The sequence below is a fragment of the Anabas testudineus genome, chromosome 19, assembly GCF_900324465.2.
Source record: "Anabas testudineus chromosome 19, fAnaTes1.2, whole genome shotgun sequence".
Lineage (NCBI taxonomy): Eukaryota > Metazoa > Chordata > Actinopteri > Anabantiformes > Anabantidae > Anabas > Anabas testudineus.
Window position 1 is genome coordinate 7,526,001 of NC_046628.1, and position 21,959 is coordinate 7,547,959.

Consider the following 21,959-nt stretch of genomic DNA (forward strand, 5'->3'; position numbering starts at 1 on the left):
GGAAATGTTTATATAAAAATATATAATTGGACTAACTATATTATTATGGCATTGCGCGTTAAAATCTAGCTACCTTGACGTTATATGTAGTTAAAAAATTGTAGTAAATTATTTTTTTATTACATATCACAACGAATCCCCACCCCGGCCACTGGGGGCGGTAGTGCCTCGCTCTGTAATAACGGGCGACAAGCTGTTTCGAAGAATGTGACCAGAATGTAAACATCATGATGACTAGGTGCTAGCTAACTGTGGTTAAAATGTTCAGTCTCTAACTTTTGTACTGTCTCCGCTGAATCGCACACAACTATGGCCTCACAAACGATTCCTTGAGCTAAGATCGGACTGTCGTGGTGGTCCATCGCGGTTTCCCTCTCCTTCTTGTCGTTTGATAGCATAAATGGTGAGTAGCATCCGGGACGGTCAGTGAACCTGCCGCGGTAGCAAGGCCAAAGCAAAGACACAGCTAGCTAACTGGATCAAGGGCACAGAAATGACAATAGAGATGACATGAGATAGATGTTTATGTATAGAATCACACCAATGACTCATCAAGTGCAATAAAACTAAAGCTTAAGCACAATACTTCCTTATCAGACGTTAGCTCAGTGGGTGCTGTCACATGTTGTCATGTACCACAGTTACAAAGTGAGAGATTCATGATGGTCTGTTTTTGTTATAGATTTATACGCTGTCAACATGACCAAAGATATCGTTGTTGGAGATGAATTACCAGACTGGGTGGGGGCTAAGGAGTTTTATCAAAAATATGACCCCAAAGAGGTGATTGGCAGGTGAGTAGAGCACAATAACCTGACATAAATCCTGTTTCCATCGGGATCATAAAAATAATAAAAGATAATGCGTTACTGTCTCAGGGGTGTGAGCAGTGTGGTGCGCAGGTGTGTGCACAGACACACAGGTCAGGAGCTGGCAGTGAAGATTATTGAGATCACAGCGGAGAAGATGACCGTCCAGCAGCTTGAGGAGGTGAAAACCTCCACACTGAAGGAGATCCAAGTCCTCAACTTAGTGAAGGGACACCCCTCAATCAGTATGTGGAAATTTTCCTTTTTTGGGTCACAAAACACTTGATTTTCATATCTTGGGTCTTGTTTTTAAAAAGTTTTATGTGTGTGTTCCTTTAGTCACTCTCATTGATTCCTATGAGTCTACGACCTTCATATTTTTGGTGTTTGACCTGTGAGTATAAAGTCAAGTAGTTTTTTTTTTTTCTTCAAATTTCTCCCTAAAATGTGACTATTAACATATGTAAAATTATTATATGGTGTATGAGTTTTCTTGTTTGTTTTTTCAGCATGAGACGAGGAGAGCTGTTTGACTACCTCACAGAAAAAGTTACTCTGAGCGAAAAAGAAACCAGGTGAGCTCCTCCTACTCCTGATTACATTTCTTTTAAAGTTTGACACCATTTTGAGTTTTGTTTAGATATTTTTTACTCATAAAAATCTGTTCTACCTATTTCTACAGATTTCTTTTCAGAATACTATTACAGTGTAATAAATAGGGTTTTCCTGCCTTTCAGACTGCTAAAGTATGAAAACTAACTTTTAGAGTCATAGAAAATGTTAACAGGATTATATCAAGATTTTCATGAGCTAAGTTACATTAGGTAGCATATAAAATTTGCCATTCAGCAGCCAGCTCTTTTAACATTCATCAGGCATCCACTTTCATTTTTTGCAATCCACATACTTAACAAAATACACCCCCTCTAAAACTAAAAAAACTGATGTTAGAACAATTACTCAAGTTAATCAGATTCCAAGTTTTGCTTCACACCCTGTTTAACTGATGTGAAACCAGTGGCTACAACAAAGAACCGATTAATCTAATCCCTGTCTGGCATTGAAAAGTGGTCAGTGCTAACGTAAAACGTTGCAAAACCTGTTTCTCAACAGGAGTATAATGCGAGCTCTGCTGGAGGCGGTGCAGTACCTTCACTCCCTCAACATTGTCCATCGGGATCTAAAACCTGAGAACATTCTCCTGGATGACCAGGGACACATCAAACTCTCTGACTTTGGTTTTTCAGTGCCTCTACAGCCTGGACAGAAACTCAGAGGTATTGTAGATAGATAGATAGAGAGTGGATGGAGATCAGTGTTAAAACAAATAATCTGTAGAGCTCAGCGTTTATGCAAATCGTCTAGCTGTTTGAGTAGACATAAGGTTAAATGGTATTTGTTGTCTTTTGTTCTGATTAGAGCTTTGTGGGACACCTGGTTATTTGGCCCCAGAGATACTGAAATGTTCCATGGATGAACTGCACCCAGGCTATGGCCAGGAGGTCGATCTGTAAGTATTTATTTATCCCAGTCTAGATATACAAAGCATGATACTGGCTATTGTCCTCACTTTCATTTGACTTTCTTACTGACTTGTCTTGATGTTTCTGTCGGTAAGCTGGGCATGTGGAGTGATCCTTTTCACCTTACTGGCTGGCTCACCACCTTTCTGGCATCGCAAACAGATGCTGATGCTAAGGATGATCATGGAGGGTCGCTATCAGTTTAGTTCCCCAGAGTGGGACGACAGGTCTGATACTGTGAAAGATCTGGTGAGTTTATTTTCAGTCCACTGGTTCCTGGATTTAACCATTATTTCTTTTTCTGAATGTTAGCATCTAGGACATTATACTAACACTTTTTTATATTGGCTTTATTTGCTCCTTGTCATACTCAGATATCCAGGCTGTTGGTGGTGGATCCAGATGTCCGTCTCACTGCTGAACAAGCCTTAGCGCATCCCTTCTTCAGACAGTACCAGAAGGAGGATGTGCGGCTCTTCAGTCCCAGAAAGACATTTAGGGTGAGTCACGTTTACTAGTCAGATTTCAAACGCCTTTAATAATCTTAAGAATGATTAGCTGCATTTAAAGCAAATAAGATCAACAGTGTAATTTCTTTGTCTTTTTGCCTTCTCAGGTGTTGATCGTCAGTGTGCTGGCCTGCATCAGGATGTATAGCCATTATCGCAAGGTTCGGCCATTGACACGGGAGGTGCTAGCCAGAGATCCTTACTCAATTCGCGGTGTCCGTAAACTCATTGATGGCTGTGCCTTCCGTATCTACAGCCACTGGGTAAAGAAAGGGGAGCAGCAGAACCGAGCCGCCCTCTTTCAGAACACAGCTAAGATCATGCTGCTGGGCTTGGAGGACTTTGAAACATAAAGGGTCAACCTCATTCCTAAACACCTTGCTTTTATTTATCCGTTTGCTTGTGCTGTGTTTTTGTCTTATTGAGTTACTGTGTTTTATTTTAAGATTTCAGGGACCTGGATGTTGACGCCTTAAAGCGCACCATGTTTCTAAGAAACTTAGCACGCACAACTTAATATCTGCTGTTTGATCCAATTATGTGGCTGTTTAAAACTGTTCTTGTCACGTCATCATGTTTTCATTGCCACTTTGCAGTTGAGGACACATTGCACAATCTTTTGGAGAAAAAAAACTCATCACTTATACTGTAGATACATTGTGTACATTTAGGATTTTAACTGCTGCTTGTCAGTTGTAACTGAGAGGATACATTTTAAGCACTGTGATTATTTAATAGATAATTATAGTATTGAAACCTATAGATATTCCAGTGATACAGTGAAGTACCAGAGGATGTGTACAATATAATACAATAACGCCTATTTAAATGTTTTTCGTTAAAAGTAATTTAGTCCTCATGCATGCAAACATTTTACAACACTTATGCTAACTGTGGAGACCATATGTGACTGTATTTCCTATTAGATCTAACAGCACCATTCCCTACTCAGCCCATCGACTAGCACTTCTCCTGAAAGTGCCTGCCTGAGAAATGTACCGTAGTTATACAGTGCACTGTATAGGGATAAACAGGTTTTATTGATAAATAAAATATATGTTGGAGTTTGAATGATCTCTTTTTGTGTGAGTACTTTATGAACATTAAGAGTAATTATCTCATTATTTTTTGGCTTTCTGGTTGGTCTGTGAAGAATATAATACACTGATGTGCTGATCTGCAATTTCATTCATTCGCTGATCAAGTTGTCCAGACACAAGCATCATCTGCTCTCTGACTTCTTTCTCTATCAGCGTCTTCAGTTGTGACGTGGAACCTGAAAGTGACGAAATGAAGCACTTGTGAAACACAGTTTGAGGTGTGTTTGACTATAAAATCTTTTTTTTTGCTCATTTCACACTTAGTCCTGCTATGATTTGTGGTCCCACCGAGTGTGGTTTCGCATTGCTCTGTGATGGATGTTTCCTGTGTTTCAGGGGACTGGCCCTTCTTCGGTAACACTTGTGCTTCTTCTTCCATCACATTGTCAACATGCAAAAACACACTTTAAAGTTTTAGTCAACCTAGTTAAAAGACGTCTATAACATCAATAACATTATGTTCTCCTGGTAAACTACATAAAACTGAACATTAGCTGGGTGTTAAGAATTCTTTTTTAGTGATGGTCTTTAAAATTGAGAATTTTGTGTTCAGTATATAGTCCTAGGTTGCATTAAAACATTTTTGAAAACATTTAAAAATCCTTTTTATGTTGCCTAGAACCTTTGTGCTACAAAAACTGTAATACTGTATAATCGTTACCTGGAACAGAAGAATCTTCCTGGTCTGGGATTCCTGAGTAAGTCAAAGACAAATCAAGTTTTACCTGTTAAAAATGGTAGAAAAAACAAAAACAACATGGTTACTTATGATTATACTTACAACAGTAAAACTAAGTACACTCTCCTCCCAAAGCACTTGAAAAATGAGGCAAAGGATCAACATTTCAGCTTTTATTTCCAAGTGTTTACGTCTAGATTAGATACACAACTCACTTTTTGCTTGTACCCACCCATTTTTCATGTGAGAAAAAGTATTGGAAAATGTGACTGACAGGTGTGTTTTGTTGCCCAGGTGTGTCCTATTACATTGGTGATTCAAGTGAATAATCACTTTATATTTAAAACTGTCAATCTTTTGTACCACGTTCATGTTTTGATGATGAACTACAGCAAAAATAAAGGAACTGGCCTCATCATGCCAAAACTGTGGGAGGGGAGTGTATTTTCAGAACTTGCATAAAACATTTAGTGTAGAGTAACTAATGTCAAATATACCTGTGAGGTGAAAATATATTTGTAGAGTTTGTAGTGCCTCATGTAGTTGTTGTGGATGTACTTTAAGATACAGTTTGCCTCCTCGGAGTTGAAGAGGTTGATACTGAAGGGAGGTCGCTGTTGTTGGAAAAGATATTAGAATATGAACATCATAAAATGTAAAATTATGGAAATATATCTGTGTTAAATGATATTTTCAGTCTAAGAGTACACACCCTGACAGAGTGACAGAGCAGAAGCTCTTTGCAGTATTTGAAACACTGTTCTATGTTGTTGAGTGGCGTTTCTGCAGGAGAGACATCCCACACAAAGTTAAAAAAAATAGTATCCGGTACATCGCAGTAATAATTATCTGATTTACCCACCAACGTTAGTCTCATGGATGGACTTCATGATGGACAGTATAGCAGAGGTTTGTTCCTGTTTGAAGTTGCACTCTCTACAAAAAAGCACAGTCTGGACGTATAACTCCAACAGAACTCCTCTCTTTGGTTCAGGAAGGTCAATTTGAAACACACTGCACAAAGTACTGTCACAGGGCAGGAGAGGAATGGCAGAAGAGTAAACTCAGTGGTGTGTGTGTGTGTGTAAAAACTGACAGATGTGAATCTGGTCATAAACAGGGCTAGAAACCTCTCCAGTTCAGGAATGGACTGCATGTTGTCGATCTCCTCCATGTCATGATAGCTTACGTCAGTCCTAACACCCAATGAATGAATGCACAGATATACATCACATTTAGTTCTACAATGTGTAAATCAAGCAGCAGGAAATCACAATCAGCACAATTCAAATAGGAGACACAGCTCTCACCATAGCATCACATTGGCTTTGCGGGCCTGTGGCATCTAGAGAGGAAAACAATTCCTGCTTTAGTCATATAAATAAAATGCACTTCAAGTCGATGCTTGTTGTGTCGACAAACAACAAATGCATTGCAGATCTTACCTTAATTTTCAAATCCATTTTGTTGATCTTATTATATAACGCTAGAAGAGTGCAGAAGATGACTCGTGAAAAACAGAAGTGCGGCTGGTACGATTATATTTCATCATTTAAAAAACTATTTCGTAACACACGTTTGAAAACAGTATTTGTAGTTAAAAGCCTTTGTTACCATGTGAAAACACTTGAATGCAAAAACCATTAAAATGAGAAACAGGCTTCAGTGACGCTCGATCATTTCCTGTTTGGCTAACAAGCTGTATCCTAGCAACAACAACCCCTCCCCTTTCAGCCCGGGAAGACGAACGTGCGAGTTGTTGGTCACGTAACTGACGCACGCGTCAGAGTTAACGCATAACGACATAAATAATTATAAACTCACGAATTCTGACATTTTATTAATTAACAAATATAAATATTAATAAATAAAATTCAATTATTTTGAAAATTCGAGTTTTACCACTACTCACAGGTCGTCGATCCTTTATTATAGTATTAAACAAGTAGCCACTGTAATTCAGTTGTATTGGAGTGAAAATAATGTCGTGACAATTGTAAGTGCAATCAAAGTCAAAACACGCCGTAGGTGTCGGATTAAGCAGTAATAAAGTCATGAATAATGTCATTTCCAGGTGGTTTTGATGAATTTCACGACTCTCCTCCGCCGTAACCGTGGCAACGAGATAACCCTGAACGGGGGGGGGGTCCCGCTTCCAGCCGATGCTCAAATCTGTCTTTCTGTTTGTTTTAGTCGCTTTAATGTCGCTGTAAATGTTGTGTGAGGCGACAGCACAGCCCAGTGAGGTGCACTGGACAAGGCTCGTAAGCTTTAGGGCAATCTGTGGGGGCTGCTGCTGCTGCTGCGTCTTTAGGGTAAGTACCAGGCTGCAGACTGATGATTAGTAGTAATTACTAAAAAACGGAGAGACAGGAGCAGGACAACACCTTCCTGTTTATCACGTCTCACCTGTTACATTAGGCCTTAGCATCCCAATAAATCAACTATACAAACCTTGCCCCGGTGCTGCTCGTCCACTCAGCTGTGCGGTGTAGTTTAAGAACATTATCCCCGTTTAATCCACTTTGCCTTCTGCCACATGCAGGTGGACAGACTGTCAGATGGAGCTGGGTACCACAAACAAACACACAACAGTCTGAGTGCTCTTTTATTTTGGAGAACCATTTCCCACATTGAACTTTGATGCTGGACTTTTTTTTTTTTTTTTTTTATCTAATATTGTTAATTTTCTATTGAGTTAATTGACTCAATTAACAGTGAGTCTCTACTCGGATATGGAGGACCCAGACATAAGACAACAGAAGCTGGACAACCAGGTAAAGGAACAAGAGCAAGAACTGATTGATGTTACTTATGCATGGCAGTATATATTTATGTTTATTTTCAAATGGTTTAGAAATTACAATACACAACTACCTATAATGAGAGAACCTTTAAGTTGATAGCAAAGTTTTTGCTGTATTTCTTTCATAATAAAAGCAGGTTAAACATAATGGTCAATGTTTCTTTATCAGCAGTAGAGCAAAGACTCAAGCTTATTCCCTGTTTTATTAATGTATTCATTTATTAAGAGGTTTATGCCAGGCACTTCCCAAAGAAATAAAGCTTTGATGAGTCTCTTGAGGTCACAGCTCCCTTTGTCAGAACCACCTGCTGTTTGGAGCTACTGCTCAACTTTAAGTCTTGTTTATACGCCACAGTATGAGGCCTGCTAATTAGAGAGTAGTACAAATGCCACATATCCCAGAACAATTAGCACATAATCAGATTGCTGCCTATGGTTCAAGTGTGTGGTGTATTTGGCTATGAATGGTATTATTTCCTCTGCCTTCCTTATATGAAAATATAGCTCTATACCATCCTATATTGTATGTACAATTAGGACCACTGAATGTGGCAAAAATGATCTTATGGCCAGTTCAGCTCATGCTCTAAATACATGTATTGTTGTGGAGGTATTGAAAGTGTCCCTGTAGTGCTGAATTTAAACACCGAATAAGCACTGTTTTCTCTGTCACTATAGCTCCATGTATGAACAGTGTGGACACAGACACATTTTGAATTAAGTCTAATTTTCATTTCCCCACAGAGAACCCTGTTGATGAAAAAGCAGCAAAAGAAGCGGTCTGATGCTCAAATGGTGGTAGCCAATCGAGATACTCGCCAAAAGAACCGGAAGCACAAAGCTGTCCGCTCTGATGAAACACCTCTGTTAATCAGCCAATCCCTGAGCAACACTTCCCTCAGTGGTAAGCATTTAAATCATTTCTTATGAATCCATCTCCACTGTATGGTAAAATTAGCAGAATTTCTTTTATCAGTTCATCAAATTATATTAAATACTGTTTTTTTTTTTCTGGAGATCAAGTTGAGCATGCCCATGATAACCCAGTGGATGAGATTACACTGGGTGAATGTGACATGACAGCTAGCATGACGTTTGTTGAGATGCCTTCAGAGAAGCCTGTCACTCCAAAAAAAATGAACCTGGAGATTGACAAAGAACCTGAGGTGAAGGGTGACACAGAGAATGACGCCCACGTCGAGGGGAAAAAAGCAAAGAAGAAAGAAATGAAAAAGGAAAAGGCCAAAGGTAAGATATGAACTCGTACAGTAAATTTGTGCTCTATATGATCTGAAGCTCTTGTGTGTGGGTGTGTAAAAGACACTTTAATAAAATATTTATCTACAACTCACTGCTTTCTCAGGCGCGGGAGAGAATGAGGAAAAAGAGAAAGAAAAGGAGAAAGACGTGGAGAAAAAGGAGAAAAAGACAAAGAAGAAAGAAAAAGTCAAAGAATCTGCAGACACACAGAAGACAAACAAGACAACCAAACAAGATCGTAAAAGTAACAGCAGTGTTGGTGAATTTATCCTCAAGACGTCAGCCACTTCAGTATACTATGTGCAGTATCTAGCTTAGCTTCTACAGGAATAAAGTGTCTCATTTTTTGCAGAGAAACACCTACAGGAGGAGGCTGCAACCCAGATAGAGTCGGTGGTGGAGACGGGGACTCTAAAGAAGAATAAACTTGATGAAAGTGACGTCAAAGAGGAAGAAGAGTCCCAAAAGCCTGATCTACAGTCAGCTAAGAGGAAAAAACCACTTGACACATGTGAGTGATTGCCTGTGTCAGTTTGTGATGTGTTCAAAGATGCTGTAAGGTTGTAAAGAAAAACATTGCATATGCTACGCCCACAGCCAGGTGCCAAATAAGTGATGAGAGCAAAGAAGAGGAAGTCCAAGAAACGGAGACAAAGGAAAAAAAGACACACAAAGCAGAGAAAACAACAAGTCTAGCTTCACTTAACTCCAACTACAGGAGGAGTTCATCTTCAGGCAGTGAATCCAATGAAAGAGTGAGATATTGCATAGAAAAACACAAAATGGTTTTGTATAATGTCCAAATCTGATCTGATTGCACCTTACTGCACCTGATTTGCCACACAAAGCACATAGTGACAATATTTCCCTTTTCAGCCAACTTCTCCAATATCAGTGGAGGATCTTGAGAGGTTTGCGTTGCGTCCAGCTCCCAGAGACACAACGATCCAGTGCAGGGTCACCAGGGACCGGAGAGGCATGGAGAAGGGCATTTACCCAACTTACTACCTCCACATGGAGAAGGAAGATGGAAAGAGGGTATTTAAGATTACTTTGTTTTCTTTAACTGTCATATTTCCGTCATTGTTTTTGGCTGTACATTCTAAAATGTTTTTTCATTGTGATTCTGCCAAGGTTTTTCTTATGGCAGGAAGAAAAAGAAAAAAGTGCAAAACATCCAACTATCTCATTTCCACCGACCCTACAAATCTGTCCAGAGACACAAACTGCTACATAGGAAAGCTGAGGTATACTGATATTGAAGTGATTATATTCTTTGCTTTTTATGTTTTACCTGATAGATGATTTTAGACCAAGCATCTTATAAGACTCATCTATTTCAGGTCCAATGTTCTAGGTACAAAGTTCACAGTTTACGATGGAGGAGAAAACCCAGAGAAAAAACCTTTCATCAAAGAGTGTGAATCAGTGCGGCAAGAGCTGGCAGCAATATGTTATGTGAGTCCAAATATATTCCAAACACCATCTTGCCTTACACAGCGCTTCAACAAATGAAACCTGTAACAATATCATTTATTTTGTCCCAGGAGACAAATGTGCTGGGTTTCAAGGGTCCAAGGAAAATGACGGTGATCATTCCTGGAATGCTGGAGAACGATGAAAGAGTGTCCATTCACCCTAAAAATGTATGATGGGGGGAAAGAAGGTCATCAAACCTATTTGAGAGTAGTATTTGAGATAAATTGAAATGTTATTTTCTTTCAGGACCTTGAGACTCTACTGGCGCGCAACGCGAATGGCAACACAGACAAGCTTGTCACCCTAGTGAATAAATCCCCGAGCTGGAACGAACAGACTCAGTCTTATGTGCTTAACTTCCACGGGCGTGTCACACAGGCCTCTGTCAAAAACTTCCAGATCATCCACCCTGACAACGGTAGGATGTAACAGACACATATTTCCTATTCTTCTTTGAACAACCAGGAGAAAACCGATCAACTCATGTCACCTTTCCCCCATCTTCCTGCCTGCCTGCTAATGTCTTTTTCAGATGATTACATAGTGATGCAGTTCGGCCGTGTAGCAGAGGACGTTTTCTCCATGGATTACAGTTTTCCCATGTGTGCCCTGCAAGCCTTTGCCATCACCCTGTCGTCCTTTGACGGCAAACTGGCCTGTGAGTGACCCACACTGGTGTGCCTCAAGCTGTCCCCATCATTCTCCACAGGATCATTTCTCACATTTTGTATCCTGGTGCACTGTAACACTTTATATACAGTAACTATGGAAATAAACTTAGATTTCAGAAGAGACAGTATTATTTAATCACAGAATTTTACAATATATTTAGACGGAAGTCATTTAGTAAGTACAAGTCAATTTAATGATCTTTGTTTTTGTATCTGTAAAATATTAAGGACAACTGATAAAACACTAACACTAAGTGAAATATTAAATGATAATAATGTCCTGTTTGCATGTCTGCTAATTCTTTGTGTTAAACAAAAATGTGGGTCCTTTCACATGTACTAGTGTGTTTTGCAGTCAGAATTAGAAGTGGCATTAGACTTTTCCTGTCCTGACAAATCCAACTTTCTGCTACCGCAATCGCCTTCTCAGATCTCCCACCATCAGATTACGTGTTATTTTGAGCCAAAAGGGACATCGCTGGGTTTTTATTATCGCAGTCTTAATCCTTAACATTTTTATCAAAGTACTGAAAAGCTGAAAAAAGTACGCCTATCACTTTTTGCGGAAGAACTGCAACAAGTTGCTGATAGAGCCATCTAGATCAAGGTTTCTGCTCTTGCACAATACCAGGACTTGAAAATGCTTCCATCTCTCTAGCTCTTCTCAGCACATTTCAGTAAATGCTCACACTGCTTCTATTCAGGGGGGACCAAGTCATTTAGGTTTCAATCAACAAAAATAGGCCTCCGTTATGCACCGTGGTGAGGAGGATCAGAAGCGCACAGATATTTTTGATAGTGAAAACCCAAATTCAACTGAAACCTGCTAACACAATGACAAGACTGTCTGTGTGGCAACGTGTTGCGTTTACTTGCTTCCTGTCTCAAATTGAACTATATTTTAAAAATGGAGCCTTAACCTTTAAGCTTGAACAGACACTTCACTGCTATGCTCACTGAACTGGTGTAAGTAAGTTAGTTAGGGTTAGCTTGCCCACAGTGGCCTCTTCCTTATTCATTTATATATGTTTAATCTAACGCAAACATAACCTAACAGTGTTTACACCCATCATTTGTGGTTGATTGGTGTAAGTTATTATATTAAAACTCCAAATCAGCAAAATCGCAAACCTCAAAGTAAGGCATGAACTTCACTTGTCAGTTCTTATCTTTTACAGAATCACACAAGCAACATTCAGGTGAACTCCTGTAAGTTCACAACACGTTGCACAACACGCCTGTAAGTCATTTACTTACTAGAAGAAGGAAAGTGTTCCACCAACAGACAAACTGTATCGCCCAGTGTACATCTCGCACTCCAGATAACACAAATGTTGAAATACATTTTGTGTGTTTTATCAAATATATGCATAATAGGGCACCAGGGGACAAAGGAAGTAAGTTGTTTATGCCACAAAAATAGCAGTTTATTTGTTTAATACTTTACAACACAATAATTAGGACATTTGAATGTAACTTGTCAAAAAATGTCAAAATTGAGAATAGCTTTTTGTACAGTTACATCCAGGCACTTAGCAAACTGTGTATAAAAATGTGTTTGTTTAGTGATATTTCAGGAATAAAAATAAATAAATTATAAATTTAACATCTTACTTTGTTGATAAACAAGCGAGTCTGCTAGCGGAATTTCTGGTTGTGACGGGTTATGTTTAACAATTTCATTGAACCACTGGTGTCTTATTGGGTCATCAGCTGATCTAAATAAAACACATGACACGACTTTATATGATACTATTGTTCTGCAGCTTTGTGACGTTAAAGTGAAGAAATGTCACCTCCACTGAACAAATGCATTTAGACACACCTCAGTTCGCTATGGTGCATCTCCGGAACACTTCAGATCATGTTTTTTCAAACTCGAGTGCACAATTTAAGAGACTGTGTGGTTGTGACATGAGACTCACGACTACAGTTGGTTAGACTGCAGCTATACCCCCTTCACATACTTTCCATTTACAACTGCTCTTAAAAAAGCACATCCTCTCTCACCAGTGACATGTGAGTGATATTTATCAGTGTGAAAAGACCTCCTCCGCCTCCATCAGTCTTCATTAAGCATATTACAGCAGCTTCAGGGAAAATGACTTAATCAAGACTCTGGACCAGGGTTGTATCTGGGCTGGTTGGTGATGGATCGGAGCTCTACACCGAGGCTGAAGCTTATGCTACTGTTTCTGCTTGTGTCTAACGGCATCATCTGTCTGCATGGAAACCCAGTCACAGGTAATGTCTCTGTGAGTATAATCTATATATATATATATATATATATATATATATATATATATATATATATATATATATATATATATTTTTTTTAAAAACTACATATCATACAACAAATAGAAAACTCTTGAGCTGGAGCTGTGGCCTCATTGACCTTTGACTTTTAGGGACAAGGATGAAAATCATCTTGTTTGAAAAAACATCTCAATACAAAGTGGAAAATTTGTGTTGATGTGTTTATTGTACTTTTTAATATAATTAATATGTTGAATGTGTTTTAAATGTTGCCTTTTAATTCAACAAATCCCACAACGTCTGCAGCTTAAAATGTTGAGTAATACATTTAACAGATGAGGATCTTGGGACTTCTTGTCTTTCAAAAGACAGTCAGTCCATAAATAGGAGATAATCAGTGAGCTTGTACGGTGGCGTGGCAGTTTGCGCTGTTGCCTCCCAGCAAGAAGAAGATCTAGCACCTGCGTTCGAATCCACCAGTCGGTCAGGTGCCGTTCTGTGTGGAGTTTACATGTTCTCACTTTGTCTGTGTGGCTTTTCTCCAGATACGCAGACTGTCTCCTTCCCCGTTCCCACGTACTCACATTCTCATATATCGGTCCTGCAGCCACCTCAGTATAGGAGGATTTTAAAGTTGATGTGATGTTAGAATGGGTTACAGGTTAAATCAAACTTTGTCTAATACTGACTGCTGGAGGCTCAGAGCAGCTTTAGCTCACATAAGAAGGAATTTCGTCATCCCTCTCTAGCACTGAATTGGTATATGTGGCACTCTGGTCCAATTCTGTTTTGACTACTGTACATGTTTAGGTGACTACGGTCTTCACTGTGTGGTTGACTACCTGTTCACCATCAACTGCTCGCTGACCATCGCACCATCAGAAAACCCCTCAGACAGCAACGGCTCCTACTGGCTCAACCTGACAGACACATGGTTTGATGAGTGAGGCACTTCTTCACCCACACATACTGATTGATGACATCATATAACGAGGATAATGACAGATGATGTTTGTCTCATTACTGCTTCTCCTCTCTTGAAGGACTTTGGTGTGTAACCTGATGAACACCTTCGGGAATTATTCCTGCTCCGTCAAAAAATCTGTTGCTGATGATTCAGACATTTTTAATGACATGAATGAATTTAAAATCTCACTCTGTCACATGCAAAATGATGAACGTGAGGTCTGTGAGGTCCTGGATGACAGCTTTAAACCTGTAACAAACAGTAAGACACATAATCTTAGCCTGTTCTCATAATTAGAAACAAAACATGTTCTTATAGTGTGTATAGATAGGTATAGAAGAAACCCGCGCATCTGCCTTTGTAAATGTGTGTGATGTGTGTCTGTATGTGTGTTCTCTCATCAGTTAAACCGAACGCACCGTGCTGTCTCACAGTTACCCACAACTCAAGTCAACACCATTTCACCTGGAAAAATACATATGAGAACTACAGTACCTCCACCGAGCTGTTCGAGAACTTGAAGTATCAGCTTCACTACTACAAAAGAGGAGAAAATGTAAGATTGACAGTATTAATTAATTCATTAATTACACATAAACAAGGGTTTCCTCATGTGAGGTAAGTCACAGACATGTCAACCGCTCCGGACCTTTGACTTTGCAGCTGAAAGTTGACAGCTCAATGCGGCCACAGTCTGTGGTGTGATGAGAAACCGTGACGTTATGTGACCCATATGTCTTTCTAACCACAGATGTTTTGACCTCTAATAGCAAGAAACGGCCATGTTTAAATAAGACCGGCCCTGTTTGACGATTAAAGGTTGCAGCTGGATCCCCAGTGGAGCCTAGTTCATTACAATAATAAAGCTCCTAAAACTAGATGTTCTCACACAAAGTGGGGACTGACTGTTTCATTACAACCTACCTTATTCATCTTCTCTTACAGGTTGTGCCACAAATTAGCACAGACTATACAGACTTCTCTGTGGATGATCAGGTGTTTGTGGCGGACGGTGAGTACGCCGCCAGAGTACGCTCCAGTCCTAACCAGGCTTATTTCAAAGGAGAGTGGAGTGACTGGTCCCCCGAGGTTCAGTGGAAGACGAAGCCAGCCACACAGAGTGAGTCTCTCCCCCAAAACGAAATGAAGTGAGCTTTTTTCTACTTTGTCATTTTATGTTAATGTATTTTCACACTGCACAGATCCAGCAGACGTACTACTATCTGACCTGTGGAAGGTGTTCATCCCCATATCTGTGCTGGTGCCACTCGTCTTACTTCTGTGCTATGTTCCTATTAAAAAGTAAGAGCGTCCTCCAGCTTTGGACCCATCAAATCCAAAATCAGTCTTTGACCATTACAATGTTAACTTCATATTACTCACATTTACAGGTGGAAGCAAAATGTATTCATCCCAACTCCAGCACCCTATTTTCACACTCTGTACAGCAACTGCCAGGGGGACTTTAAGGTAAGTTTCTCACATAAAATAGCAGCTTTTATTTCATGGGAATGTCTCTAACTATGTCTGTGACTCTAGAGCTGGGTGGTTACACAAGAAACCAGAGCAGATATCATGAAAGCTGAGGAAACGCTCCAAATTGACACTCTGACCAAGTGTGCAGATGTCCAGGAGGAAGAGTGTCAGCCCCAGCCTCACCTTCAGCTGATGGAGGGCAGTGGATACAGCAACATAATTGACCAATTCTGCAACGTGTCTCTCCTGGGCATTCCCTATGCTGTGAGCACCATGGTTCCGCTGTCAGATCCAGGGACCTCACTAAGGCATCTGAGCATCACCTCTCAAGCAGGGAGCCCAGCCGAGGGAGACTCTGGGTGTTGGCTCTGCAGCGACACATCTCTGGAGAGGGACCCTCTGTGGTACTGCAATGATTACTGCACCCTGAGCGCCTTCCAGCAGTCAACTCCAGTAATTGCTCAGCACCATGGGAGCTCGTGCACACAGGGGATTATCACAGAGAATGCCTTCAGCGAAGCATAAATGACATTTGTATATAGTAAGCAAGCAGTAGTAAGACGTTGGGGCCAAAAGTTCTGTTATAACAATACTCCAGCCACTTCGAGCTGAAAATAACTGCTGTAAATGCTTCAGTTTTCACAGTACAGTGGTATTTACTCATTGTAGCATTATATTAAAAACATTTGTAAATGTTTTTTATAGCATAGAGTAAATTATGTAATAGAATTGTAAACAGGTTTCTGGGAAATCTTTATGACCAAGTTTGCTTCGTTTCTGAAATCTTAGTGGTAAAATCAACTTTTGGTGTATTCTATCGAATAAAGACAATGTAAATATTTTGTATAAAGTTTTATTTACGCCAACACATACATGAACAAAGCACCATATAACCTTAGAGTCTGATACAGAAGAAAGCCTACCTGCCTCAGTCATTGTGGCCATTTTTATTTATTCCATAGCAAACACTCTGAATAACAAAAAGACAGCCAAGGCAGCAGATTCTATCATATATTACAGCATGCCAAATAGAAAACCTGGGAAAGAATTAAACAGAGCCATCTAGAGACACTAGTGAGATACAACAGTATAAAAGTGCCATTCATCATACAGCAGTTGAAATACTGACAATGAAATAAGCTAATTTTACATTAAATTTATGGAAAATAAAGGGGAAACAAAAAGGAATAGACCCTGTGAAAGAGCAAAAAAAACCAAAAAAAAAAAAACAAAACAAAAAGACATTTTCTTCCTTGAACATTGATGACAGCCAGCTTGCATGGAGTTGATGAAAATGGTACCGAGCTGTGTCCCTTGCACCACATAAGACAATTAATGTTTAAAAAGAAATTACCTGGGTGCTTCAGCACCCATCCCCTCCCAGCATTATGTGCCAACCAGCAATTAAGAAAAAAAAAAAAAAAAAAAACAGGAAGAAAAATAAAATAAAAAAAAAAAAAAGAAAAAGAAAAAAGATAAGTCAGAGGAGAGCGGGTGGCACAGAATGTGTGGAGTTTAAATACAAGTCTTTAAGCAAGTCCCGATGTGAGAGGAGCACATTCATTGAGAGACTGAGCGTGGGAGGTGATTCTTGGTAAACCCTTCTGCCATCTTCACCCTTACGAAGGGGAGAACTTTTTGGCTTGTGCTCGAACTCTTTTTTCATATTCTACTCTGTTTTGGCTGAAAAGGGGGAAAAAGGGGACTATCATTAAAGATTTGAAGCAAACCTGTACCCTCAAGGCATTAATAAGGTTAGCAATCTAAAACCAAAATGGAAAGCTCATTACTCCTGAGCCAGCTACAAACTACAAATGTTATAATAAAACATTGAGCTAATCTTTGAAACACAGTATTCATTCAGACCTCCTGCACAAAGACATAAGATTCATCCAGGTCATGAGGTCCCTTAACTTGTTTCCATTTTCACTCTGTACTTCAGAACCATCTTCAGCATCTTTATGTTTTAAGAAGCTTGTTCTATTGATCACCAAGCATCATGGTGTTTCTGTCACACTGCTAACAAGACTAATAAGGAAAGTATGGCAAGTGAAAAAGTGTCCAATGGAATTTTCCCTTAGGACTGATTTATTCTAGTCTTAAAAAAAAAAAAAAAAAAAAAAAAAAGTCACAGCAGCCAAAGACTGGATTCGATTACAAATCCCTGGACATCATAGATTCCCAGTGTATTAATAAAATATGCCTGGTTTGTATTGAATATAAACAGGCTGTGTACTGTACAAAAAAAGGGTTTCACTTTTCAGGATTTTTCATTTACATCATGTATGAAATAATTTAATTCACTGTCACTCACCAGTAGATTGTGTAAGCCTCTGCTTGGGCTGGATCCTGGATATTTGGTTCATTTAGGAGTTCCTGGATACCTAATAAGATCTGTAAGATAAAGGAGGCAAAAGTATATACATCAGTAACTGACTGGTGTGTTGTATTTATTTACAGGGCTTTTATTAATTTTAGTCACAAATGTTGGAGGGTTGTCAATAATAGATTTTCATCCAATTAACTGGGAAAAAAAATCCCTATACATTTAATGAAGATTTAAATAATTATGCAAAGATAACTCAAAAATATCCACACTACCATATCCAATAAAGTTAATTTCACACTGTATATAATAATTATGTTGAGTGATTCAGATAGCGAACTTTAATCAAACTGTGCATATAATAAGTAAAATCACACAGAATTAAATCAAAGATAAAGAGGCATTATTTAAAAACCTTTTTGGAAAACCTCAGTAATGGAAATGAAGTATGCTTGGCAAAGCAAACCTGTTTTATTGTGATGGCTGGTCTCCAGTCCTTGTCCTCCTCTAGAATAGATAGGCATACTGTGCCTGATGGATACACATTTGGGTGGAAGAGTGGAGGCTCAAATTTACCTGAAACAATAAAATGGTAAGTGCACTTATGTGTCAGCTCCATTACTAATGTCAGACAAATTCTAAAAAGCATAAAAATGTCACTGGGCTTTTTCATGCAGTGTTCCACTAAAAGCAGCAACTTCTGTTAAGACAAACGGTGTATTAACCTTATTTTAATGAGACATTCAGACACTACCACTGATGCTACAAAGGCCCCTTTTGCCAGCACCTAGACATGTTTTACATCAGTCTCCTTGTATTGTGAAAACCTGTGTTTTCATTCAGGCATTTTACTGATTTCTAACGCAAAAAATAAATAATAATAAAAAAAGTAGATAGCTACACTCAAAGTGGCACAGGCTATCCAGCCAAACATACCCAATGTCACAAACTGCTCTGCTTTAGAAAGAAACCGTGAATATTGGTAGTGCAACCCTTCAACCAGCACCAGTAAAGTTAGCCCTTGGCTATGAATTAACTTTTTCAATATAAACACAGAAATAAATAATGCCTGGTAATGTTAAAAAAAGGATGACACACCATTTGTTTTTTGTTTTTCCTGTGGAGTGCATGTTGTTAAATCTACTGACTGAATAATTTCAACAAGCATCTGCTACAGCAAAATAAGTTCTTGTGAGTAGTGATCACAATAACAGTTATGTTTACGCTAAACACAGGTCAGACACAGTAACTCACATTTTGGAGGTGAAGAAGGATAATCATCCTTGAACAACATGCGCAGTTTGAAAAGGCCTCCTTCCCACGGAGTCTGGGAAGAGACATTACATCAGCTTTTTCGCAGAAAGTTACAAAGACTCTTAAAATCATACTGTTGGCAGTTCGATTATAAAGGCTCATCAGATTTTCATGCTTAGAATACAAAATGGAAGAAATACCTCTAAAGTTGTATTGTATAACAAAACTTTTTAAAATACCATACACAATCTTAAATCTGCCACAGAATAATCACTCTTATCAATCTCACTGTGCTCCATATAGCAGTGGTTGCTATATAAAGCTGAGATGTTCTATATGCAAACATAATATGAAATACATTACCCCCTTCTTGCCAGGAATAGCACATTCCCAATTCATGAGATTCATGGTTCCATCTGGATTTTTTGTTGGTACAGCAACAAATCCCTGAAAATGTGAAGAGGAGAGAGAGTAATACATTAAAACATCATTGTTTTGTTACAGGCGTGATCAGGTAATGAAGGCACAAGGACGGTGGTTGCATCTTCAAAAGTAACTACTTACAAAAGGATGGTCCTTCCGCCATGCCTTGCGCTCCTGTGCAAGCCGGCTTAATGCAATGCCTGACATGATTTGTCAACTCCTGTAATAAAGACAGAAGTCAGGTCAACAATACCAAACTACTAGAGAAGTAAGACATTTAAAAGCTAGAGCCAAACATTTACTGGTTTTAGCTTTATAACAAGAATTTGGTACTTTTCTCAGCTTTATGTCACTGTATTAAGCAATTAAAACGTTAAATTGTTAACACTTGTCATTAGTTGCTGCCCTTGTTCTGTGTCCCAGCAGTAATACTACACCACAACAAGGTGTAGGAATATAACTTTTGGCAGGTTTAAGTTTGCAGAGAGCTTTTCATCAGACAGAAAGAAAGAGTTGGGCTCTTCCTACAGATCTCTGAAATTCAAAGGATAAAATGTGACAGGTAAGGTCCTGTTTTACCTTCAGTAAAGCAATCTAGTAGTTAACATCAAAGCAATCTAGATTGAGAGTGACCTTTTCTTTTGTCTTAATCTGTCTTGGGCACATAAGACGGTCCTGATTTTTACTAACTTATTTTGTGACAACACAGTGTTGCCAGTGTGCTTCAGTACTAATTAGTATCTCTTAATTAGCCCCTTCCACTGGAATGTCTAATGCTAATGATCTCTATAGCAACGGTGCTCAGGAGGTTTGACAACGAGGTAATGCAACTGAACGGTGCTAGCAACAACTAGCAACTGCAAGTATTTACCAACTTTACAACAGAGAAGTTGTACTTTTTAAATTATATGACCATCTTAAATACGCAATACTAACCAGATTTGACTTATGTAAGTAGTAGATATTACAGTCGAGGTGTCTGGAAGGCTAAAACAGTTAGCCAAGTTAGCCAATACATGTTTACAAAAACGGCTTTTCCTATTCTTTACGCTCCTGGTGTAAAACTGAAAGGGGCTCATAAGGAGATCTCGACATTTTACTTGTTTCGTGTTCGTTAAGCTTTACTGTAAGCTTACTGACAACGGAAACCTCCATAAACTGGGGATCAAATGTATTTGATTAGCAAGCTAACCGGTTAGCTTGGCAAGCTAACTCATGTGCGCCAGAGTCGTGCTACATCCCTCTGTCGCTGGCGCTGTTAGCGACTGACACGGCCTGATGCAGCACAAAAATGCGCAATTGCACTTGATTTGGACAGAATTTTGGATAAGAAAAAGTGCTCATTGCCTTTCTCGTAACGCTTGATATGATCTACTCTAGAACAGCAAACAGGGGTATGACATATTGTGAAGGAATAACCCATATCATGACCTATTAAAGAATCGGACAAAGAACGCCAGAGCTAAAGCCGCACATTTGTGCATTACCAAACTAGCGAGAATGGCGCAAACCGAAGCGGGCAAAAAATCACAATACACGATAAAATTCTGATGTTCTGTGATTATAGCGCATTCCTACCTTTTGGTATGGCTGTACTTGCTCTGGTAATTAAGCGAAATGAATTAATCGTGCTCAAACCCCCTTAAACCTTGTAAAGTTTCCCTCCTGAAAAACCACCCGCTCCGACTCAAGCCACCAGACACAAAAACGGCAAAGCGAAACTGTCATCCCCCGTTTACTTCCGCCTTTGCTTAAATACCCATTGGAAGAGTAGCTTCAACGCTTAGCCTTTAAATGTTTGAAGTTCTGAATGTGTCTGTGATTTCATCTGGTTTTATTTCTCTTATTTTGTATTCCAATCGAGCAGCATGGCATCTGGAGATAATACATTACAAGATTACGTTATATAGACACCTTTAAATGTTTACAGTTGCTGATCTTTGCTCATGTAGTTTTCCTTTTTACCTGTTCAGAGAATTAAACAAGAAAAGCTCATTTATGTTTATACTACTAGGATTATTTACTGTTCAGTTCAAAACAAGTTCACGTTTCATTTAACAGAATGGCGACATGTGACCAATTCGTGCAAGCACAGACAGATTTCTATCTTCTCTTACATGACATCTTTGCCTCGACTAAAGACCGTTAACCCGATCGACTACGTTTGACTAGTCAAATAACGCAATTTGTACACTTACTAAAGGGTTTATATTAACACTACGTTGAAATCTTGGCTAAAAAAAACATGTATTTTCAAGAACTCTTAAGTCCAGTGTAGAAAAACTCTAATAAAATAAGTTTTATCGTCTAAATTTGAAACAGGCATGTTTGAAGGCAACTATATCAGAGCGATGACGTTTGAGAAGCGACACAAGAGGTCGCACTTGATCAAACATTACATTTCCTGTCTCCACATGT

At 39.1% G+C, this 21,959-nt stretch overlaps 5 protein-coding genes across 7 annotated transcripts; 3 read left to right on the forward strand and 2 right to left on the reverse strand.

Moving 5' to 3' along the window:
- The first annotated feature begins 154 nt into the window (after positions 1–154).
- phkg2 (phosphorylase kinase, gamma 2 (testis)) lies at positions 155–3,912 on the forward strand. The gene is made up of 10 exons (XM_026351110.1): positions 155–403; positions 683–794; positions 879–1,054; positions 1,149–1,203; positions 1,319–1,384; positions 1,923–2,086; positions 2,229–2,319; positions 2,428–2,581; positions 2,707–2,832; positions 2,949–3,912. The coding sequence occupies exons 2-10, from the start codon at positions 700–702 to the stop codon at positions 3,192–3,194; spliced, it is 1,173 nt and encodes a 390-aa protein (XP_026206895.1). The 5' UTR covers positions 155–403; positions 683–699; the 3' UTR covers positions 3,195–3,912.
- A 24-nt stretch (positions 3,913–3,936) lies between these two features.
- On the reverse strand, positions 3,937–6,335 carry ccdc189 (coiled-coil domain containing 189). 2 transcript variants are annotated; one of them, XM_026351129.1, is made up of 10 exons: positions 6,235–6,335; positions 6,066–6,106; positions 5,931–5,965; positions 5,751–5,816; positions 5,483–5,646; positions 5,333–5,403; positions 5,118–5,234; positions 4,603–4,666; positions 4,230–4,313; positions 3,937–4,117 (listed from the first exon to the last, which is right to left on the reverse strand). In XM_026351129.1, exons 2-10 carry the CDS (start codon positions 6,081–6,083, stop codon positions 3,963–3,965), a joined length of 774 nt encoding a protein of 257 aa, XP_026206914.1. In that variant the 5' UTR covers positions 6,084–6,106; positions 6,235–6,335; the 3' UTR covers positions 3,937–3,962. The 2 variants fall into 2 exon arrangements, with proteins under 2 accessions (XP_026206914.1, XP_026206915.1); XM_026351130.1 differs by lacking the exon at positions 6,235–6,335 and adding an exon at positions 6,197–6,222.
- A 958-nt stretch (positions 6,336–7,293) lies between these two features.
- Positions 7,294–10,831, forward strand: si:dkey-220f10.4 (tubby protein homolog). The gene is made up of 12 exons (XM_026351091.1): positions 7,294–7,397; positions 8,171–8,330; positions 8,444–8,674; positions 8,790–8,924; positions 9,039–9,197; positions 9,284–9,441; positions 9,563–9,724; positions 9,821–9,933; positions 10,030–10,144; positions 10,234–10,332; positions 10,412–10,583; positions 10,698–10,831. Exons 1-12 carry the CDS (start codon positions 7,356–7,358, stop codon positions 10,829–10,831), a joined length of 1,680 nt encoding a protein of 559 aa, XP_026206876.1. The 5' UTR covers positions 7,294–7,355.
- Positions 10,832–12,782: 1,951 nt separating this feature from the next.
- LOC113156151 (interleukin-21 receptor) lies at positions 12,783–16,980 on the forward strand. 2 transcript variants are annotated; one of them, XM_026351095.1, is made up of 8 exons: positions 12,783–13,080; positions 13,906–14,038; positions 14,139–14,323; positions 14,467–14,618; positions 15,008–15,182; positions 15,265–15,364; positions 15,454–15,532; positions 15,602–16,980. In XM_026351095.1, the coding sequence occupies exons 1-8, from the start codon at positions 12,987–12,989 to the stop codon at positions 16,061–16,063; spliced, it is 1,380 nt and encodes a 459-aa protein (XP_026206880.1). In that variant the 5' UTR covers positions 12,783–12,986; the 3' UTR covers positions 16,064–16,980. The 2 variants fall into 2 exon arrangements, with proteins under 2 accessions (XP_026206880.1, XP_026206882.1); XM_026351097.1 differs by having other exon boundaries at positions 13,006–13,091.
- Positions 16,376–21,257, reverse strand: ube2ib (ubiquitin-conjugating enzyme E2Ib). Its single transcript, XM_026351140.1, has 7 exons — positions 21,120–21,257; positions 19,683–19,761; positions 19,482–19,565; positions 19,119–19,191; positions 18,331–18,440; positions 17,853–17,932; positions 16,376–17,221 (listed from the first exon to the last, which is right to left on the reverse strand). The coding sequence occupies exons 2-7, from the start codon at positions 19,746–19,748 to the stop codon at positions 17,158–17,160; spliced, it is 477 nt and encodes a 158-aa protein (XP_026206925.1). The 5' UTR covers positions 19,749–19,761; positions 21,120–21,257; the 3' UTR covers positions 16,376–17,157.
- Between the last annotated feature and the right edge of the window lie 702 nt (positions 21,258–21,959).